We start from the raw sequence: 20905 nt of genomic DNA on the forward strand, positions 1-20905 counted from the left end.
TTTAGGCTGGGTGGGGAGAAGCTGGAGTGGATTGGGAGCTCTGAGCCGCTCGGTGTTGCGGGAGATAGGAGTAATGAAGTTGTGGAGTCCGGAGATACAAAGGGCATTAACCTCATTAGCATGAAACCTTTTCTTCTAACTATTGTGGGACCCTTTCAGTCCTCTAATCCCCCTATTTCAAAGCTGGGTTTGTAATAAAGCTTTTAGGGTTTTTTTCCAGAGCTAATGGTATTCTCTAAAGATTTTTTATTGCGGTTATAGTGTAGATAGATAGGAAATTCCCTATAGTTTTTATAAGAGTCCCGTCCCGCCAGCGCCCAATACCCGGGTTTACACACGCGCACCAACGAGAAAACAATAATTAAAAAAACATATTTCGATGCGTGACAAATGTTCTGAATGTCTTCGGAAAAAAAAGAAAGAATCCTCGTTGAATGAGCTATGACTACAAAATGAATATTCAGCCTATGTTAAGGTGTATTTATTAGTTTTAATTAAGGAGTTAATTTGCTTAACATAGCCTGATAATAATTAACACTGTGCATCTATATTATTAGTATCACCCATAGCACTATTTAGCCGATACTCCAATATAGTGCAACCGTTTGGCTGTTCAATTAAAACACGAATTAGACAAGACAAGGTTTCAACAAAGATCCTATTTTGTGGCACATTGCAACCTTTCCTTATCGCATCGTGAGGGGTAGTCAGATTGTACTAAATTATGTCCAGCCGAACCCTTTGGATGCATGGATTAAGAGATTAGAGCGGACCACTGGGCAATGCATCCCCTTTCCCCCTCATATTACCCGCATGATAATTGCCTAAACTGATTTGCACTTTCACAAAAGCTTGTAGGACTCTTTGTGGTTGGAGCAGGCTAGACGTTAGCTCGGAAAAAAAATAAAACCATCAGAACGAGAAACAAACGCCCCCTAAAAATACAGAAACCCCGGATTTCAGGCACAGGTCTAAACGATGACAGTGACTTTAGATTGGTGGACTTTTATATCTGCCTGTTTTAGGACACTCGTTTGTTTGGAGATTACAATTTAAGAGCTGAATTAGGCTGTATCTTTTGTTGTAAGAATACCGCACGCAGGCTGATGGTCGCTTTAAAAGTCGCTTAACAAGACCCTCCTAAAATCAAAAGCCCTATATGCTCAAGCTGCGCGCAACATATTGATAAAACTTTATTGACAAAATATTGACAATTACATACTTCTTGGAAGTATACTTTGTGTTAAAATTGTAGCAAACTTAACACATACACAAATTATTTACATTCTGTAAAAGAAGGTTGAACAGAAACATTAACTTTTAGTATTTCTGTACATGGAATAGGCTCAGTGCTTGGAGTTTTCTCGCCTCGGGGGCAAAAGCTCTCAGTTAGTCCTTGGGGCCACTTTCACGGGAGGGTCGAGTCCTGCCGGTCGGCCCGGGCCAGAATCACGGATTGGTAAAGCTTTAGGTTAAAGGAATGACCGTATACCTTTTTCATTGACGTACTGTAATCTGTGGTGTGATAAACTTTCATAAAGTTTTTGAATTGTCATTTTCTGTTCTCTTTTCTTTAAAACACTATAACGCAGCACTGCTACTTCATGTTTTCACAATCACTTTTACACGAGAATTATTAATTAAAGACTGCACACTTTGTAAAAAGGAAAAAGCACAACATCTCTCAGTTTGAAAATAGAGTAAAAACAAAACTGTTTTTTTGAGAAGTTTGTCAAATTAAAACAACTACCAGAGGGAAACTTCTACCATGCAGTTCAAGTTTTACAAAAAAAAACTGTTTTGTGTTTTGGTTTTTTGAGTGAAAACGTTTTTAAAAACCTTCAGAAGTGCAAATGTCCAATGTGAATTGGAGTACAAATTTGGGTTTGTTGACGGGGGTAGTGTGTAGTGGTGGGAGGGTGCGTGGGAAGGGGTCAGGGAGGTGGATCGATCACTGTGATGGCCTACGGTGGGAAGGCCCCCTTCTCCGGGTACAGCCCAGCCACCGGTACGACCTCTCGCCCGCAGCTGCCGACCTCCGCACGTTTGAATTCTGACATTGGCTTTGTACCCCCGCACTGTCTTTTCCCAGCATCTATATCCATGTCATCCTTCACGATGCTGCTTGTCCCAGGTCAAAGTTTGTCCTCTTTTTAATCGTCCGAAGTGACGTCTATTTCCTCCGGACTGCCCTGTTTGGTGGCCAGTCTCCAGCGGTTGATGTGATGCGTTCCCTTCTTCTTCTGCTGCGACTCGGAGCCCTCCTCTTCCAACTTCTGCCGTTTGAACTTTGTTCTTCGGTTCTGAAACCACACTTTTACCTGAACAACAACAACACAAAAACGAACACCGTGTCATTATTGGATATAAAAAAAACGCGCGCAACATAAAACCAACACCAATTTATGCATATTAAACAGCGCGCACGGACGTGCGCTATAGTCCAGTGCTTACTCGGACTAATGTCCCAATATTCAAGCAGGCCTAGAGAATACAAGATCTCAGAGAGCTTGTACACATTTAGATTTCACAAATGACACCAAAACAACACAGAACACTTGAACAACACGCAGCCACAGGCCTGCGCGTAAAAACGCAATACTGGCCATCGCGACGTGCGCTAAACTGCGCTAAAAGTGCGCCTATACTGGTCTATCCAAACGTGACGCTGATCGATGGGGCTGATGTACTGCACTGGCTACGTGAGTGAAACAAATAAAGCGTTTAGGTCTAGTTTTCAGTTGACCATTGTGGCTTAATTTTCAACACGTTTAAAGATGTTGACACATATGACAATGGCCTGGGACATTAGGCCTGCATCATCCAGACCGATCAACGCTCTGTGGGCTTTGTTAACAACGCCCTGAAGGTCTTCGTAGCAACTCAGTTGTATTTAATATGCCTTCTCTGGGCTAATTGAAGTAGGCGATGGTTCATTTCTCCCTTCAGCGGCTCTATGGGCCCCGTCTCTGAGAGAGTCGCTGCTGACACGGGGGACAATAGACGGGGACAGGGTCCACAGAAGCGCCGCTTCAAACGCGCTCTTAAATATGAGCTCTACGGAGAATCCATTGAACCTCCGTCTTGTTCTTTGTATGGCGAGTCCCATAAAACGGTTAACTGGTTAATCACCCTCCATTTTGCACAGAAACATCCTCCTTAGTGCAGAGCAGCCCCTATTTAGAGCACGGCAGGCCTGATCCACCGGCTGTGAGCTCCACTAAAGTCAGCGACCAACAACGTGAAGGCCAATAGGTCGTAGGTGCGATTTTTTAAAATACAATTTCTATTCGTAATCCATCTTAAAGGTTAGGCTATTTCACTAGGCTATTTCTAAACCAAAACAATTATTAATCATTAATTAAACACAAAAAAAGGTAAAAAAAAAAAATATGTTCAGGTTCGGTTCTTTGGGAAAATATTTTCTTAATAACAATAAACATAAAGTAAAATAATCCGTATTGCCAAAGTGATTTTTTCCTGGGTCACTACGGCCCATGCCGACATTAAAGGCCTACACACACAATCACCTCTGCAACGACAACAGGCCGAGACGTGGACAACAAGCGGCCTACTCTAAGATACAATATAACACACATTTACGCATGAAGACGGGTGATCGGACGGAGCTTTGGGTGACTCTCACCTGAGTTTCTGTGAGGCTGAGGCTGTGCGCGAGCTGTTTCCGTTCGGCCCCCACTACGTAGTGGTTCTTCTCGAACGCGTGCTCCAGCCGGAGGAGCTGCGACGGGGAGAAGGCTGTGCGGATTCTTTTGGGTTTTCTCGCCAGTGCATTGTGCAAAAGGAAGCTTTCTGGACTTGTTTCGTTACCTGCAAACGACCAAGGTTTTTTTCATTAGCATCATGTGTGTGTTCTCATGTTGCCTGACGAGACACTATAGCTGCCGACGTGCACACACACACACACACACACACACACACACACACACACACACACACACACACACACACACACACACACACACACACACACACATGCGCACACACACACACGCACACGCACACGCACACGCGCACACGCACACGCACACACACACACACACACACACACACACACACACACACACACACACACACACCATGCACAGCCGCAGCAAAACCGAGGAAATAATCGGAGACCATTCGTGTAGAATCACACAACGTCCACACTTTATAAAATTGGGTTTTAAAAATAAATGATGAAAGCGATACATCATTTATTTGGACTAATACACTCGACCTCCACCTTGGTCGATAAAAGACATGCCCTTTTTTAAATATAAATGTGTCTCCTCTAACTAAAAAATACCTCCGTGCAGGTATAAGAGCGTGCAAACAAACGTGTTAAAACTAGAGATGTTCATTATTTTTTAAATAATCGATAGTAGGCTATAGTAAATAAAAAGATTGGCTGATGGTGGTATAGGCCTAAAACCCAGTGTGCCGCCACTGGGTAAATATAACCAGACTGTCCAGTGCATTAAAACATTTTAGATCAGGATCATCTTACTAGACATTTATTTCTCAGTATTTTACCAGACAGAAATCGTTGCCTGGAAAATAATTGGCCTATAAATTCTTCGGATGAGAATCGGCCTTTTAAAAGGAATATATGTTTTATTACGCAGACACATCAGGATTATTGGTGGGTGTGAATTTCATTAAAAAAAAAAGGTTTCATACTATCTAGCAATAATTGTAAATTACGTTGGGGGTGAAGCCGATTTCGATATAAGGAAAAATGTAATAAAACGTTTATAATTTAGAAAACTACAATAGGCCTACAAATAGGAAACAAAATTATTTCGATAGTCCCGTGGACATCCCAAATTGCGTTATCAATCAAATGACGATTATGCCTTATTAGACCAATTTATTTTTTTGAATTGCATTTGACTAAATGCATTGAACGTTTTTTTTTATCAAAATGTAAACTCAAATTTAATTCTATGGATGTTTTCTGTGCCATTTGACCTGGCAAGAAATAAAGAGAGCTAATACAATGTAGGCTACATGGAATCGACCATCACTATGGTTACATTAATATTTAGCCTATTCAGGCCTCATTTAATTCCAACCTCGCTTTAAAAAAAAAACAACAGTGCATGAACAGTAAGCATCGAACATTCGATTACGTGTAAATAACAAGCAAAAAATTCGCAAACCTACCTTGGAATCGGTGGCCCAGGTACCTATATCTATGTATCAACCAGGGGTAGAAAGTGGACGGGTCCCTTTGCTGGCTGGCGAAAAGGGGGTGAGGGCTGCTGTGGGACGAGGAGAGAGGGTGGCCAGACAGGGCGTGGGGAGGGGGAACCGAGTGCACCGGTACACCCGAGTTAGGATGCGATACCGCCTCGGCGAACACCAAGTCCGGGTTCGAGTAGACGCCCCGGCCGCCGGAGTGAAAGCCGTTCAGAAAGGGGTTCATCTGGCCGGGGTTTGCATAGCTCAGAGCGGCGGGTCGGATGGGCTCCTCGGACCTCGACACCGGTAGCGGATTATCCTTCGCCACCAAAGACTCGATGGTGAAACACCTCTTGGGCGTGGGTTGAAACATGGTTTGATGGTCCAGATTCCCCAGCTTAAGTTGGAAGTGTTGCAGTCGTTCCTCGTTGAAATACTCCACCACCACACGAACACACACGCTCACCCGCGAGAGGAAAGTTTCTCAGCAGCACAAGTTGGGAAGGAAAACGCGACGATACAGAAAGCCCCAAAAACAAGCAAATCGCCTTAAAAGTGGGACTACTCCAGACAATCCATGGATGTGATCGTTTCCCCCGTACCGGTTGTGCAGCCGATTTGTTAGTTCATGAGCCTAATTAGTGCTGGAGTCCCATAAACAGCTTCCTCTGAAGCCTGTAATGGCATGGTGATTGGTCGCTTCTACTCCCCTTAAGGTTGAGGGAAGAGGCTTTAAGTGCGTCAATAGAAACACGCACGGAGAGGCGGACTCGCGCAAAAAGGGAACGGATTCGTTCAGAAGCCCATCTTCACAACATTTCACCTACTCAGCTGAACCAGTAGAAAAGCTACTCGAGGTACTTACGTTTGCATTTATGTCCAACGATAAGGCCTATGAGACTCCGACTTGGAGGAGAGGGGGGGGGCATAGGGTTAGTGTAGGCTATACGACTTCTTCTAATTATGAGGGCTATAAACAACAATATTTTGGTATTTCTGCGTTCATCTATTAGAGGACACATAGCATACATAGCAGTGCCAATCAGCCCCGAAGGATAATTTGCACCCATTTGTTATTCCGTAATTTCTCCCAGCTTCATGTTTTTGGAACAGCACTGGCCAGACCGCTTTATTCTCTGTTATATATGTTTTCAAGATATATTTACTAAATCGGAGAGAATGTTTGATGTTTTTTTTTACACACTGGACGTTATCCGTTTTACCACAATGTAGCAAAATCGAGTTTGACATCATTTTATATAATAGGCCAACATCAAACATACAGCAAACAACGCAATATAGCCCCATCCGCAGATGTAGTCCCATGTCATGCGGTTGGTATGTCAGAACCGAGATACACACAATGCTGGGACTACATTGTTAAATTAGGCCTACAGGTTAAATTAGATTTTATTATCGGGACTTTGAATGTCGTCATGTCTAATTGTATTTATTTAATTTTTCAATGCTATTTTGGATTCATCTTTAGGTCGGCTAAAATTAAGACGACCTTGAGATAGGGCCTATTTGTTTAATGCTACAATACAAGTGCATTATTAATTTCTGTGTTTATGCTTGACCAGAATCCATTGGAGTTATTTAAACCTAGCTGGAATTAAAGACTGCAACACTAAATTGTACTTGACAAATGGTCATTGTGTGTTGCTCGAAAGCCTTCACAGACTAATATAACAATCATTAACTCAAATGAATAATAACAGGAGTAGCCTAATTAATAGGCGTGGTTTGCTGGATTGTTTTTGCCGTCGTGCAAAACCAAATATCTTACCGACCTTCCCTATGCCAGGTGTTCAGACTTTCCATAGGGCATATAATATTATGTTATCGTAGAATATCTGACATATCAATATAATGCGATACGGACGTGTAACAAATATGAAATAGTAGAGCTTATAAATGTAAAAAATAATAAAATAGTTTGCTAAATATATGTAGCCCTATGCATTCATTATCTTTGCTCCATTATAATCCAATTATATATAAATATATATCACATATATACTCTGATAGGCAAAAAAAGGCGGCTTCCTAGAAATTAGGCCCATCGGTTTTAAGTCGGTGACCATCAACACCGTTTGTGAAAATAAAATGCTGAACGTGTTTATTTGTTTTAAAGAAATCATAAATTATAAGTTTTTTCTTTTCAATTGAACATTTTTGTAATTATTTTTTACAATTATATAAATGCAAATAGGCCTACAAATGCCGTCAGTAGCCTCGAGGTTTACCTGGCAAGTTCAATATCAGCCATGTGAAGGCGATTTGAGATTTCTAGGGGATTTTTAGACTCGTAATAAAAATGTATGTATTTATAGCCTACTGATGGATCTAATATAATCAAATTTAAGTTGACAACTCTTTTGTTAGGCTGAGAAGGTATCATATGCATCTAATGACTAGATCATTGCCTTTACAAGTCGAAGTCCTTCGTCCATGGCGTTCTAGCGACATCCAGTGGACACCAGATTGAGGTGCACTCAAATTTTACAATGCCGCTTAAATCGTCGAATCAAAAAAAAAAAATCACCGCAAACGGTTCGGGCAAATTAGTAACTTTATTGCAGACGTAAAGCCACTTATATTCAGATAATTGTATAAACAGCAAGAAAATGTCTTAAAACAAATCAGAATTTGGACAAAATTGGTGAGCAAACCGCTTTATTAATAAAGGCTTCATCATGTACACATTCAATCTCTTGTCATACAGTTGAATGCTACAAGATTGAACCAATCCACGGATTTGGAGAATTCTTTTATAGTCTAACCATGCACATCAAAATGGAAATCCCAGTTAAAGAGTTTATGAAGTTCACAAGATGACAGGCAATATACTAATTCAGATTAGAAACTTGGTGTTGTATTTATTCCATCACCAGAAAGGTACTACAAGTCCACAGTTGTAACAGGTCCATAGTGGAAACAAGTTAAACCATTATAGAGGTACAATGCAATTTCGATGTGTGGTGTATTTTGATCCAATTAAATATCATTCTGCGCAATGACACTCCAACACACCGGGGGCAGTCAGCCACAGACAAGATTGGCCACTCAGCTACAAACTCACAGGTGAAGCAACTGATGTAATGGCGGGTTGCACAACCATATCCTCACAGGAAAGCTGAAACTTGCACTCTTCATCATCTGCTTATTATATATATATATATATTTATAGATATATATATTGAGAGAGAAATCAAAGAAAAACATCTGGAATTACTAATGCCTATAATAATTGTACCACTCAAAGTAATCATAATGAGAATGGGGTTGTACAAAAGCTTTGCCACCAGTGTGCCCGCGGGCCCCTGGGGTCCACGGGGGGCCCCGGGGGGGCCAGGGGGGGTCGTCTGTGAGCAGCGACCGGCCGCCCTGTGGCTCAGTGGCTCAGCGGCGGACGGTGGTCCAGCCGTCGTCGTCCTCGGGGGCCTCTTCCTTCTTGACGGGGCGCTGGGGCTCCTTCTCGGCGGGGGGGGGGCGCAGCGGCAGCGGGGGCGGCGACGGCGGCAGGAGCGGCGGCGGCGGCGGCCGGAGCGGCGGCGGCGGCCGGCGCGGCGCTGCTACGCCAGGCCGCCTTCTCCCCCTCGGCCTCTCGCACCACCTCGCGCTCCCTGGGCTTCTCGCGCTCCTCCCGCTTGTCGTCTCCGCCGCGCCGCCACAGGCTCCCTGGGGGGGGGGGGGGGGCACGCAGAACAGGGTGAGAGCTGAACCACAGGCCTGTAGCGCGGGGGGGAGCCGTTACCGGGACAACACTACACACCTTGGTGCAATGGAACCGGCCTTGGATTTAACAAATCGAGTTTCGCAAAAAGAATAAGACCATTCCATCCGTCATGTGGACGTGATAAAGGTGCATTAACTACCCCCCACTGCTGACCGTCTGACTCTAAGGCCCAATCCCATTTCTACCCCTTACCCCTTCCCCTCTCCCCCTCAAAACATGGGGGAGGGGTAAGGGGTAGAAATGGGATTGGGCCTAAAGAGGTTGAAGAGACCTTTAAGACCAGAGAGGGTCCACATGCAAGGGTCCTCAGAGTCAGTCCTCACACCTCGGCAGATGGAGTCTATACTTTTAGGGATTCTCGGCGGTTTACGAAGGGAAACGGTGACATCCAGTGGTCACTTGTGGTAACGCAGCCCTTTCTGGTCCGGTTCCAAACCCAGTGGGACGTGGTGGGGTGAACTGAAGAGAGCTAATAAGTGTACGTTGCTGTACAACCACAGCTTGGAATCCTAGTCTCGACGACATAATGAGTGCACCCTACACTTTGCAACCTGGTACATACAAGTCAGCCAGAAAGAGGCAGTGTTAAAAAGGCTTTGAAACAATGGCCAAGACGCCCATCTGAGGCACGTCTTAATTATGATCATCGTCATGTGTGTGACTGTTAGGTAGTCGTGTACATTATTTGAATGATTGATGTCTGATTTGCTGCTCCTTGCCCTCTTCTTCTGCCCCACAGGGACCACAGTGGCAATAAGCCTTCGGGCTTTATCGCGTCATCCCTGACTATTTAAGTATTTTAAATGTATGACAGAGTGCTGTTCATATTTTATATACATCAATCAATCAATCATCAATCAATCATCAATCAATCAATCAATCATCCATCCATCGATCCATCCATGGGCCCTGCGCTCACCTTCGTCGTCCCTTGGCGCCGGCCTCGTCTCGCGCTCCCGGCGCGGCTCATCGCGGCGCGGCTCGATGACGCGGCGTTCCTGGCGTTCCTCGCGCTCCGGCTCCTCGGTGCGGCCCCTCCAGCTGCTGGTCTCCTCCGTGCCCCCCCTCCTCCAGGCACTGGCCTCCTCTCTGGAGGACACGAGGGAAACCTGGGGGTTAGCACTGAACCAAGCAGGGGTCCTCAAAGGTTTGACAGCTGAGGGCCAATTTAGGAACCCAAAATTTGACTGAGGGCCACCAAAGGAAAAAATAAATAAAATCAGGCGGGAAACGCCGTCAGCATCCCAGTGGTTAACAAAACCATTGCACCGTGGACCTCTGGGAGGGAGGTCGAGTGAGGTCTAAACCTCGAAACTGAGGTTCATCCTTTCAAAGTAATGTACAGTCGGATTAAAACTAACAAGTGTAACGGGATTTTATTGAAAGCTAGAGAGAGTCGACCTTTGTCTTTATATATATTTTTTCGTTTAAATTAATATAATAAAAAAAAAAAATTAAAATCTTGTTTTTCTCCTTACATCTGTACGTCATTGCGGGCCGCCTGGAATGTTTCTGCGGGCCGCACTTTGAGAACCAACGGTTTAAAGGCTGTATCAGCTATGTTGGGTGACCTCACTTCTGTTGGTGTTGAATAGAGGTCCCAGACAAACAGAGCCCGCTCGCCCCTCCCTGTGTTTCATGCATCCAGTAAAAACTACCGTGAACGCAGCGCAACTCGCTGATGCAACCTTTAAGGCTCAGGAACCCTTCGCAGGGGTTTTGGATTAATTAGCCGTTTAGAGTTTGACACTTTGAGCCTACAATATTTAACTTTTTTCACAATATTCAGATTTTCTGAGATTTGGAATTTGGGGGCTTCAAGTTTAGTTTCACCTTTTAAGTTGAATTACAGAAATGAATGATCTTTTGCACGATATTCTAAATGTTCCAGTTCCACCTTAAGGCCAGCATAAGGTGAGACCGTGTGCTATTTGCACACCTTCTCAGCAGAAGACATTTTTCATTTACATTTTAGTTTAATTAACCCGGAAAACACCCCTCCTTTGCAATGGTGCCGAGGGTACAGTGGAGGTTAATACATAGACTAAAAACAAATAAAGTAAATAATACAACCAAGTAAACCAATACATGTATTAGCATCAATATGGATATGAAACCTTCCCAATGGGGAAGACTCCTCTCGTACTACGCTCCCACCCAGGGTGGCCGGCGATTCAAGGGGGGCGGGGTTCCATGAAGGGCGGGGCCTACCTTGGTGGAGGTGGGCGGGGCCTACCTTGGTGGAGGTGGGCGGCGCTCTCTGGGCTTCTCCTCAGCCTCCGCGGTGTCCTCAGCGCCCCCGTCACGCGGTGGTCCCCAGCTCTCCTCCCGGGCCTTCTCCCGCTCCCGCCAGCCTCCTCCTGATGGTACAACTACAACCGTAAGTCCACCATACACCAAGAACTACAACCGTAAGTCCTCCGTACACCGAGAACTACAACCGTAAGTCCTCCGTACACCGAGAACTACAACCGTAAGTCCTCCGTACACCGAGAACTACAACCGTAAGTCCACCGTACACCGAGAACTACAACCGTAAGTCCACCGTACACCGAGAACTACAACCGTAAGTCCACCATACACCGAGAACTACAACCGTAAGTCCTCCGTACACCGAGAACTACAACCGTAAGTCCTCCGTACACCGAGAACTACAACCGTAAGTCCACCGTACACCGAGAACTACAACCGTAAGTCCACCGTACACCGAGAACTACAACCGTAAGTCCACCGTACACCGAGAACTGCAACCGTAAGTCCACCGTACACCGAGAACTACAACCGTAAGTCCACCGTACACTGAGAACTACAACCGTAAGTCCACCGTACACTGAGAACTACAACGTTTTCCCATTGTTTGTTTAAAAGGATCCCCATTAGCTGTCACCAAAGTGGGATGAGCCAGTCTTCCTGGGGTTCACAGAAAGACACAAAACATAATACACAAGAAAAAAAAACGTAAGCGTGTGACCCATGAGCAGCCTCTAGTGGTTCGGGGTGCAGCTACCGTTAGAGCGGTAGAATTAACACACGATAGCTCGGTTGTACGACAGGAACTTCTGAAGGACAGACATTCCCTTCATGGGACCACCTCCATCCCATGTTCCCTGAGCGACTGATGTGCAGCAGGTGAGTGCCGGGTCCTCTCTCGCCCTGCCCCTACCAGGTTTCGCCAGGGGCTTCCAGGGCGTGCCGTCGTCCGCGCCCCGCCGCGGCCCGTCGTCCGCGCCCCTCCTGCCGCCCCGCTCCTCGTCGGCGCCCCTGCGGGGGCCCCAGTCGTCATCCCGGCGGGGCCTGGAGTCCTCGGCTCCACGGCGGGGGGGGGCCCGGTCGTCCTCGAAGGCCCCCCGGCGGGGGGGGCGGTCGTCGTCGAAGGCCCTCCTGGCGGGGCGGTCCTCCTCCGCCGCGGCCGCGGCCCTCCAGGGCCCGCGCTCCTCGTCCGGCGCCCTGCGTGCCGGCGGCGCCCGCTCCTCGTCGGCGCCGCGGCGCATCGTCCGCTCGTCGTCGAAGGCGCGGCGCAGCCCGCGGTCGTCGGCGGCGGCGCGGCGCAGGGGCCGGTCCTCGCGCTCCTCGTCACGGCCCTCCGGCTTCCTCTCCCTGGAGGGCGGAGAGCACACGGGTCATTCATCAGACTCAAACGTAATAGAACGCCATCTGCAAATCGCAACGGCAGCGACTACAAATATAATACACACTGATTAGTATTGTTATTATTTTTTTGGTGATTCGTTACAATTACTGACTGGAGATCAGTAAGATCTATATTTATTTTTCTTTTACAATTTTAATCGTTAAATAAAGATGTTATAATAACAATTCTTCTCACTACATCGGCCTGGCCTAAAGGAAAGCTCTGTTTATATGTTGACTGCTTCCAGTGTTGTGCTGGTCATACTACAGAATGATCCAGTGCTCTTTTGGTGAATAATACAGAACATATGGAACTTAATGAATAAAAAACAAATCGCATATTAAATCGCAATATTGGTATAAAAAAATCGCAGTTCGACTATTCCCCCTCATGGTTCCGCCCTACAGACGAGTGATCAGCGCACCTGTCAGGGGCCCCTCGGCGCCACTCTGAGTCTCCGCCCCCGCCGCCACCGCCGCCGCCGCCCGCCGCCTCCGTGCGCTTCCTCCATCCTCCGCTTCCGCCGCCGCCGCCGCCACCACCACCGGCGGCCGCGCTGGCGCTCTCCTCTTTGTCACCCCAGTCCTGCTGGAAGCAGAGCAGTGAAACCCGGAGCCAACGGGGCGAACCACACCAACGACATTCATCTTAAAAAGCCCGCCAGGAGGCATACTTACAAATCCTACTACGGCCATACCAAGACACACCTGGCTCTCTTGTGATTGGCCGGGTTGCATGCAACTCAATTGGACGCTGTGAGCGTTCGCGAGCGTCACAAAAAGAGCTCTAACCCCCAACTCTAACCCCTAGGAGCTAATATCAAGCCTGTACAAGTGCAGTACTCGAATCCATAGACAGCAGAATCAAAGATGTGTGACGGACCAATCAGAAACAGAGGCGGGCGTGTCTTTTCGGGGCGTACTGGCGTTGCCATAGTAGGATTCGTAGATTCGCTGCCAGGAAAGGGGCGGCGGCGAGGCGAGGTGAGGCGAGGCGAACCTTGGTGGCGGGCTTCTCCTCCGGAACGCGGCGCTCCTCCTCGCGCCGGCTCTCCCGCTCCTCGATCTCCTGCTGGCGAGCGCGCTGCTTCCTCTCCTGCTCCTCCAGCTTCTGCAGCTTCTCCTGGTACTCGAGCTCCTCTGCCTCGCGCTGCTCCTGCTCGATGCGCTCAAGCTCCTCCCGTTCTGGGGGGGAGGGAGGAAGAGGAGGAGGGGGATAAAGACTCGATGAGTTTGGCCGGTAGAAACAAACGACGACTCGGGATTCGTTGCCGTCGTAAATACGTGAATCGTTAGGTAGAGTCCAAGCGTAAAGAATTAAAACAAATGTAAGCTACAAATGTCGATGCTATATCGAATTCTGCCAAATTCATTTAAAAAAGAATGATCGACCGGTATACACAGAAGCAGTTAAACCTCAAAAAATATAAAACCCTAAGACAAAAAATAAAAACTGCGATATTAACTGATTAAAGCCATGGTAGGCCATTTATAATAAATTCATATATGTTTAATTGTTCTTGACATCCGGACAGCAATCCGTGGGCCTTCCCAGCGACCTGCACTCTGCCATTGCTCTCATAATGCAGACCAGAGAACTCCATGTGCCGGCAGACCTGATGCTAAAGCTGACGAGTTACTGCCCCGTTATGGGGTACTTGTTAAGGCTTGCTACCTTCAGAATCTAGCAGCCTCTGGATCTTCCAGACGAGGGCCGTTCGCCCGTGAGGTGTGTGATCCCGAGCGGCCTGCAGGGGGCAGTAGGGGGGCCGGGCGCTCACCTTTCTTGAGAGACTCCTCGTGGATGCGCTGGGCCTCCTCCTCCTTCTGCCGGTAGTAGGCGGTGCGGCGGTCGTCCTTGCGTTGCCGCTTCCGGTCTTCCAGACGCTTCTTCTTCTCCTCCACCACGCGCTCCTGGAATGCCGCGAGTTTTTCCTTCAGACGGAAAAAGAAAAGGAGGCAATTGGTTTAAATTGATGACCTCGTTCGACAAGCTACGAGCGCATGCGTCTGTACGAGGGGTCCGTGTGGAGGGGTTCCTGGGGCCGTACCTCGTAGATGAAGCTGCGTGCTGCGGTGATCTTGGACACAAAGTTCTCCTTGTCCTCCATCATCCTGGACATGCGCTGCTTGTGCTCCAGAGCCTTCTCCCGCTCCACCTTCATGTTGCTGATCTGAGGGGGAGAAGGCGCGTCGCCACGGTTACTACAGGTTCACAGGCGGCGCCCGGCTGCCAGCCGACGCCCGGCTGCCCGTCCTCAGTGAGCAGACGTACCCGCTCCTCCTCCTGCAGCTCCCACAGCTCCATGTCCTTGATGCGCTGCTCTTCGTAGGCCTGCTTGATGAGGGGGATCTCCTCCAGTCGCTTGGCCCGCTCAAAGTAGTCGATCTAGACGGGGCAAACCACACGTTGTTTAATGTTCCCCGCGGCACTCCACGCAGCCTTCGTGATCCAGAGGAGGGGTGTACGACGGCGGACGAAGCGTACCTTCTTCTCCTGGTTCTTCAGACGCTCCTGCAGCTCCCTCTTCTCCTTCTCCAGCTGCTCCACCTGCTTGGCCATGATGAAGTCGGGGTCCAGCTCCTCCAGATCCTGTTACCAAGTCGACAAGTTAGTTTGATGCTAGTCCACTTGGGCCTCCTCGTGTTATGATTCCTAAATGTTTGTGTCTGACTTCTATAAGGAGATCTATAAGGAAAAGCCCTTTTTAACGATTGCACTACTGTTAGATGTAAGCTGCATTTCTTTGTACTGGTTGTCCTTACTTATGCAATGAAGATAAAGTTGAATCTATCTAAAACACCCACGTCACCCGAGTGCGTACGACGGGGATAGGGCCGCCCAGACAGGCCCGTTCAAAGGGACTCACCTCGATGTCGATGTCCTTGAAGGCCTTGGCTCCCAGCTCTGTCTTCTTGATCTGCTCCAGGCGCTCCCGCACCGTCTTCTTCTTGATCTGCTCGTGCTCCTGCATGATGCGCTCCTTCTCGCGCTCCTTGGCCTCCTGCCGCAGGCGCTCCTCCTCCGCCTTGCGCACCTTCTGCTGCTCTGCCTCGCGCTGCTCCAGCTCCTCCTTCTCCCTCTGGATGTTCAGGCTCTCCAGGCGCTCCTTGCGCTCCTCGATGGTCTGCCGGCGGGCCAGGATGCGCTGGTGGTCCTTGCGGCCGTTCTTCAGGTAGGCGGCGATGGCCAGCTGGCTCTGCTCCTCGCGCTCCGTCTAGAGGGGGGGGGGGGGCACAGAGAGAGGCCAGAGTCAGGCAGAGGACAGACACCAACACCCAGGGACTTGGGGTGTACACATCAAGCCACACAGGGACCACAGTGGAAATAAGCCGGTCGGGCTTTACTGTGTAACCCCTGACTATTTATGCATTTTAATGTATGACACAGCGCTGTTCATATTTTATATCAAAATGGTCAAATAAAAAAAATATCACATGTGGAGTGTGTTGATTTGGACGTCTGAGAACCTCAGACCGAGTTCCCCATTAATCTTTTAACAAAAGATGAATTGAAAAAGGACGAGCGATGTTGTCGTCTGACAAAGGGCCCCAGCGAGGGAACACTTGGTGAGAGGACAGTGGATAAGCCACAGGGTCTGGGGGCGGGCAGGACGGGCACCCACCAGGATGGAGGCAGGCCTGATGATCTGGATGGCCTTGGCTAGCGAGGAGGACATGGCGGTGAGCTGGTTCCGGATCTGCGCCGAGGGCATGTTCTGCAGGAAGGGCCCGACCGGGGAGTCCTCTTTGGTCGAGTAGTTCAGGTCCGACCCGAAGCGCAGAGTTCGAGTGGAGTGGTCGATACGAACCTGGAGTCAAATAAAGGGATATCGTTTTTATTAGGGCCAGAACAGTACGCAGAAGTCACGGTTCAGTACTAACGCTAAGGTCCGCTGGGGAACACTAGACCAGACTAGAGATACATTTACGAATAAGTGTACTGTTTTTCTTGTCACATAACCACACCTGATTAAAAGAAAAAAGAACAATAGTATTCCATCCATTATTGGGGTAGGATTGTAAAAACATCTAAGCAAAACATTTGTCTTATCGTTGGTTTGCACAACATGTTTAATACGTTAAGTACAGTGCACCTCTGCCTCAACCGGCGCGTACCTGCAGGTCACAGTGGCGGGCGGCGTCCACGATGGAGCGCTCCAGCTGGAAGGCGTCCACGAAGGGGACCAGGGAGGCCAGGCGGCTGAACTCGATGCTCTGGTAGATCTGGGCCACCTGGTGTGCACGGCAAACAACAGCAGACGTGGTTAGGCTGTGTGCGGTCGGGAGGGGACATGTAACAAGGTGTTCTCGGTGGAGTAGGTAGGGGGGGGGGTTGTTTGAAGGTGGGGGTACAGTGGGGGGGGGGGGGGGGGGGGTTACCTGCTGCAAGAGCCGGAGGATGGTGTTACTCTGCAGATGAGGAACATACTGCTGCAGGTCCGACTCCTTCTCGGCCTGGTCCCTCACCCAGTCCAACACCTGTGTGGAGGGCGACCGTGTTCAGTAAGACCGCCAGGATCCAAAGACTCGGGTAGAGGACAGGTTTAGGACGCACGTGTTGAGAATTGATTTGTTAGAAGACTATTTAAAAGAAGAGTTAAGTTGGATAAGTTAATAATAAATAAGTTAAGATTAATACTGATAGTTAATATTCAACATTTAGATTGACAGTTCAAGTGTCAGATACATATGTGGTTAAAAACAGACTATATGTAATTATGATTTGAGAATTGTATTGAAATGGACCTCATTACCCAAAATGCATTGGGCTAGGCTCGAAGTTCGTTCTTGTCAAGCAATCATCTGTTCAATGATTTTGCTGAGCAAGCACACGCTGTAATTACCCATTTTTTATTTCACTAAAACGTCTGAATTTCAAACCACGTCTTGTTTCGTTATTCTTAGTCGTTAAGAAGATAAATGTACAACAGCATGTTTCGCTTCTACCAACTTAGGCTCCCCACCTTGGTGACTCTTCCGCTCAGCTTCAGGGGGTGGAAGTCCATCTCCAGCCAGTTGTACAGCTCTTTGACCTCTGGTAGGATGTACTGCAGCAGGTTGAACCGCACCTGTTGCACCCACAGTGAACAGATTAACATTCAGTCCAGAATACGTATTCAGTGTATAGGACGGGCGGACCCAGAGTCCCGTCGACCGTAGTGGACTCGTGTGGCGGAGGACAGCGCACCATGTCGTTGATGAGGCTCTGGCGGGTGGGGGGGGACTGCAGCCCCAGCAGGGTGGCCAGACGGCGGTGTTTCTCCACGATGATGCCGTCCATGTCCAGCAGCCGGGCGATGTCGGTGCGCTCGGGGGTGATGGGGATGGACAGCGTGGCCAGCAGGACTCTGGTGGACATCCTGACCGTGGGGAACAACCAGGGCTTTAGTGGACTCATTCCATGGTGGGACAGCAGGTATGCAGACCATACAACCCCCAAGATATCTTTAGGATTAGGGAAGCTCCAAAAAATTACCCGATATCTTTATTGATATAATACTAGTTATTTTTTTGCATATTTAGTGTTGAATTACAATTTGAGCTCATCTTGAGGTTTTATCTAATCCAATATGAAAAACCGTACGCACAAACTGTTGCATTGGGGAAATTCTAATGTTTTTTCCGCCTCCGATTTATGAGTGCCTCCTGTGTATTTTAGTCGTAATAGTACTGGTTGATGACGCCCTAGAAGTGATGGATGGTTACCTCTGCATCTCCTCTTGGGTGAGATTCTTGCGCATCTCCCGGGAGAGGTGGTAGAGGCGGTGGAGGGTGCAGGCGTGGAAGAGAGCGTTTCCGGACTTCCAGAAGACAGTGGACACCTTGTTGTAGTAGTTGGCCATCAGCTGGGGCTTTGGGGGCTTCTTGGAGAGAGCAAAGAGCCCGTGGATGTCCTCCACAGCCTTGAAGGCCTCCTACCCCAGGGAAGAAACAAGCAGAATCAGGGACACATCCTCGATCCTCTTTACGGGGGTCAGGTGAAATGATGAGTGCGTGTTGGGATTTATTGGGGGTTGATGGTTAATCAATAAAGTACGGAGGACTGACCTGCCACAGCTCCATGCTGATGGCGCTGTCGAGCTGGACCAGACGGGTCTCCAGGTGCATGGACTGGCTCTCGGGGTTGTTGAGGTTGATGGCGGTGCTCTGGTTGTGGTGGCGCTGGATCTGGCCCAGGTGCATGCGCAGGTTGTCGCAGAGCTTGCGGAACTCAGCCTTGCGGGTGTACTGCAGGCAGAACTTGAAGGCTGGGGGGGGGAAAAACATAAGCTTGTTTACACATTGGATTGAAAATAGCTACCGATTAGAAGTGAACATTTCACAACCCTATTAAGAAACTGAACGTTATCCGCAGAGGTGTTTATGTGTTCAGCGGGCGGGTCTACCTTGCTGGGCGATGTCATGGTAGAGGCGCTCCACCTTGGAGTTGTTCCTCAGCAGATCCAGACACTGCCTGTAGGACTCCCACAGGAACTTCACCCAGGGGGTGAGCAGCAGACGGTCGGTACGGTCCTGGGTGTCCTCTCCACTGACCGCACTCAGGAGCACACTGGAGTCCCACAAGCAAGCTCAGTGTGAACACGACCCCACGGAAATACACAATGTGACTTAAGCTCCCACAGGTTAACCAAGTGAAATATATAAAAGATGACGTCACAGTACCAAGTACACAGTAGTAATCTAGTCGATTTCAATGGCTTAATTTTAGTCTCGAACACAATTAATAAATGGCTACTTTGCACATGATCCATGATCCACCCAGACTCACCTCTCGGGGGTCTGGATGTTGTCCAGGTCCTCGATGTCCAGAACCATCTGCTGGGACTCCCCCTTGGCGGTCTCAGTCTTCTCCTCGGCGAGCTTCAGGTACGCCCTAACCACATCCTCAAGAGACTTGATGTTCACCTACAGCCACGGAGGGGGAAAAAGTAAGTCCTCGCATGTAATCATAACCACCCAGATAACAACTTTCAAATTTGCCACGTAGTCTCATTCAAACCTGCTGGCAGATGTTCTTGTACTGGTACAGGCCCTCTTTCGCCAGGTGGCTCTTGCGGAGATCCACGCAGAGCTCCAGGTACTTGAGCATGATGGGCTCGTGGATCTTCTGCCATGTTCGATGCTTCTTGCTTTTGATGACATCGTAGAGAACATCCAAGGCTGGCTGCTTCTTGCCAACCTCCAAGAACTCTGCAGAAAGGCACTGTAGTTAGTTTATCATCCGTATGCTACAGCGAGAGCGCGGAGGTGACCCGGTGGGAGTAGGACATACGGGAACGTCATCGTCATGTCAGCGTAGGATACCTCATATCTTACAAAGAACCCGGGACAATGACAGGCGGGTAAAGGTGTCCTTATTAAACTAAAACAACTGAAGGGCAGATCATTGGATCTATAATTGAGGTTAAGCTAAATGAGGAAGGCTACTGACGTTCACATTCCCCACTATTGCATTGCTAACCGCTGTGTGGCAGGACTCAGTGTGCAATATGGCCTCCACGCCATTCCAACGAATGCTAGCACCTAGCTAGCCGCCGCTGAAAGCGACGTGCTGCTACAGCGAGGATGCTATCGTCAGCTAACCTAGCTTAAATGACCGGTGCCTTCATAGTTCTACAACAGGGTCCATGCTTACCGTTTGCTCGTTTGAGAGCATTCTCCGGGCGTTGAAAATAGGCCGGCATTTCGGTGGCGTATTAGCGAAACTTAGGATCGGCTGACTTGGGTGAATTTTACCAATTTCACCAATCCATCCGGGCCAGGCAGTAACCCGCTTCAACACGGAGTCGAGAAAGGAAAAACCTCGTGAACGGCCTAGCTAGGGTTGCCAGATGAAAAGGCAGAAGCCCCCTAATACAGCGTTGCACAAGTGCATCTTTATAGTTACAATACACATTCATATATTGCATTGTTCTGAATGGATATATTTGCAATAATGACATACATACCACCTTTGGTGAACCATACACAGTGTTTGTGGGTTTTTTGGGGCAAATGCAACGTTTTTTTCATTCATGTATATATTAATCACGATTATATATATTAACATTCCCAAATCTTTTTTGTTTATATGAAGACCTACTGATAGAATCAAACACAAGTGGTTTTGTTTTTAGAAACTGAAAAGGCAAAGAAATAAAGACAACTTCTAACATTGAAATTGCACTGTGCTCTATTATTGCATTTATTATTTTTGCTATACATTTTTTAACAAATAACAGTGCATATATAGGCCAATATATATATATATATTTATCTATATTTATTAATTAACTATTTTATTTTACTTTAATGAAGTAGTATAATTTGAGATAATGGTTTGTGTCGATTTATTAGATAAAC

At 47.9% G+C, this 20905-nt stretch overlaps 2 protein-coding genes across 2 annotated transcripts; both read right to left on the minus strand.

Annotated features, from left to right (window-relative positions):
- Positions 1 to 556: 556 nt before the first annotated feature.
- On the minus strand, positions 557 to 6008 carry emx2 (empty spiracles homeobox 2). Its single transcript, XM_056609513.1, has 3 exons — positions 5170 to 6008; positions 3647 to 3831; positions 557 to 2321 (listed from the first exon to the last, which is right to left on the minus strand). Exons 1-3 carry the CDS (start codon positions 5558 to 5560, stop codon positions 2154 to 2156), a joined length of 744 nt encoding a protein of 247 aa, XP_056465488.1. The 5' UTR covers positions 5561 to 6008; the 3' UTR covers positions 557 to 2153.
- Positions 6009 to 7744: 1736 nt separating this feature from the next.
- Positions 7745 to 20378, minus strand: eif3s10 (eukaryotic translation initiation factor 3, subunit 10 (theta)). The gene is made up of 23 exons (XM_056609486.1): positions 20199 to 20378; positions 19563 to 19753; positions 19332 to 19468; positions 18949 to 19112; positions 18611 to 18810; positions 18269 to 18477; positions 17751 to 17922; positions 17527 to 17631; positions 16943 to 17041; positions 16679 to 16795; positions 16186 to 16371; positions 15430 to 15777; positions 15048 to 15152; positions 14835 to 14948; positions 14611 to 14733; positions 14341 to 14494; positions 13560 to 13744; positions 12985 to 13145; positions 12093 to 12526; positions 11166 to 11289; positions 9849 to 10018; positions 8762 to 8871; positions 7745 to 8667 (listed from the first exon to the last, which is right to left on the minus strand). The coding sequence occupies exons 1-23, from the start codon at positions 20245 to 20247 to the stop codon at positions 8593 to 8595; spliced, it is 3732 nt and encodes a 1243-aa protein (XP_056465461.1). The 5' UTR covers positions 20248 to 20378; the 3' UTR covers positions 7745 to 8592.
- Positions 20379 to 20905: the final 527 nt, after the last annotated feature.

This window comes from Gadus chalcogrammus, chromosome 15 (assembly GCF_026213295.1).
Source record: "Gadus chalcogrammus isolate NIFS_2021 chromosome 15, NIFS_Gcha_1.0, whole genome shotgun sequence".
Classification (NCBI taxonomy): Eukaryota; Metazoa; Chordata; class Actinopteri; order Gadiformes; family Gadidae; genus Gadus; species Gadus chalcogrammus.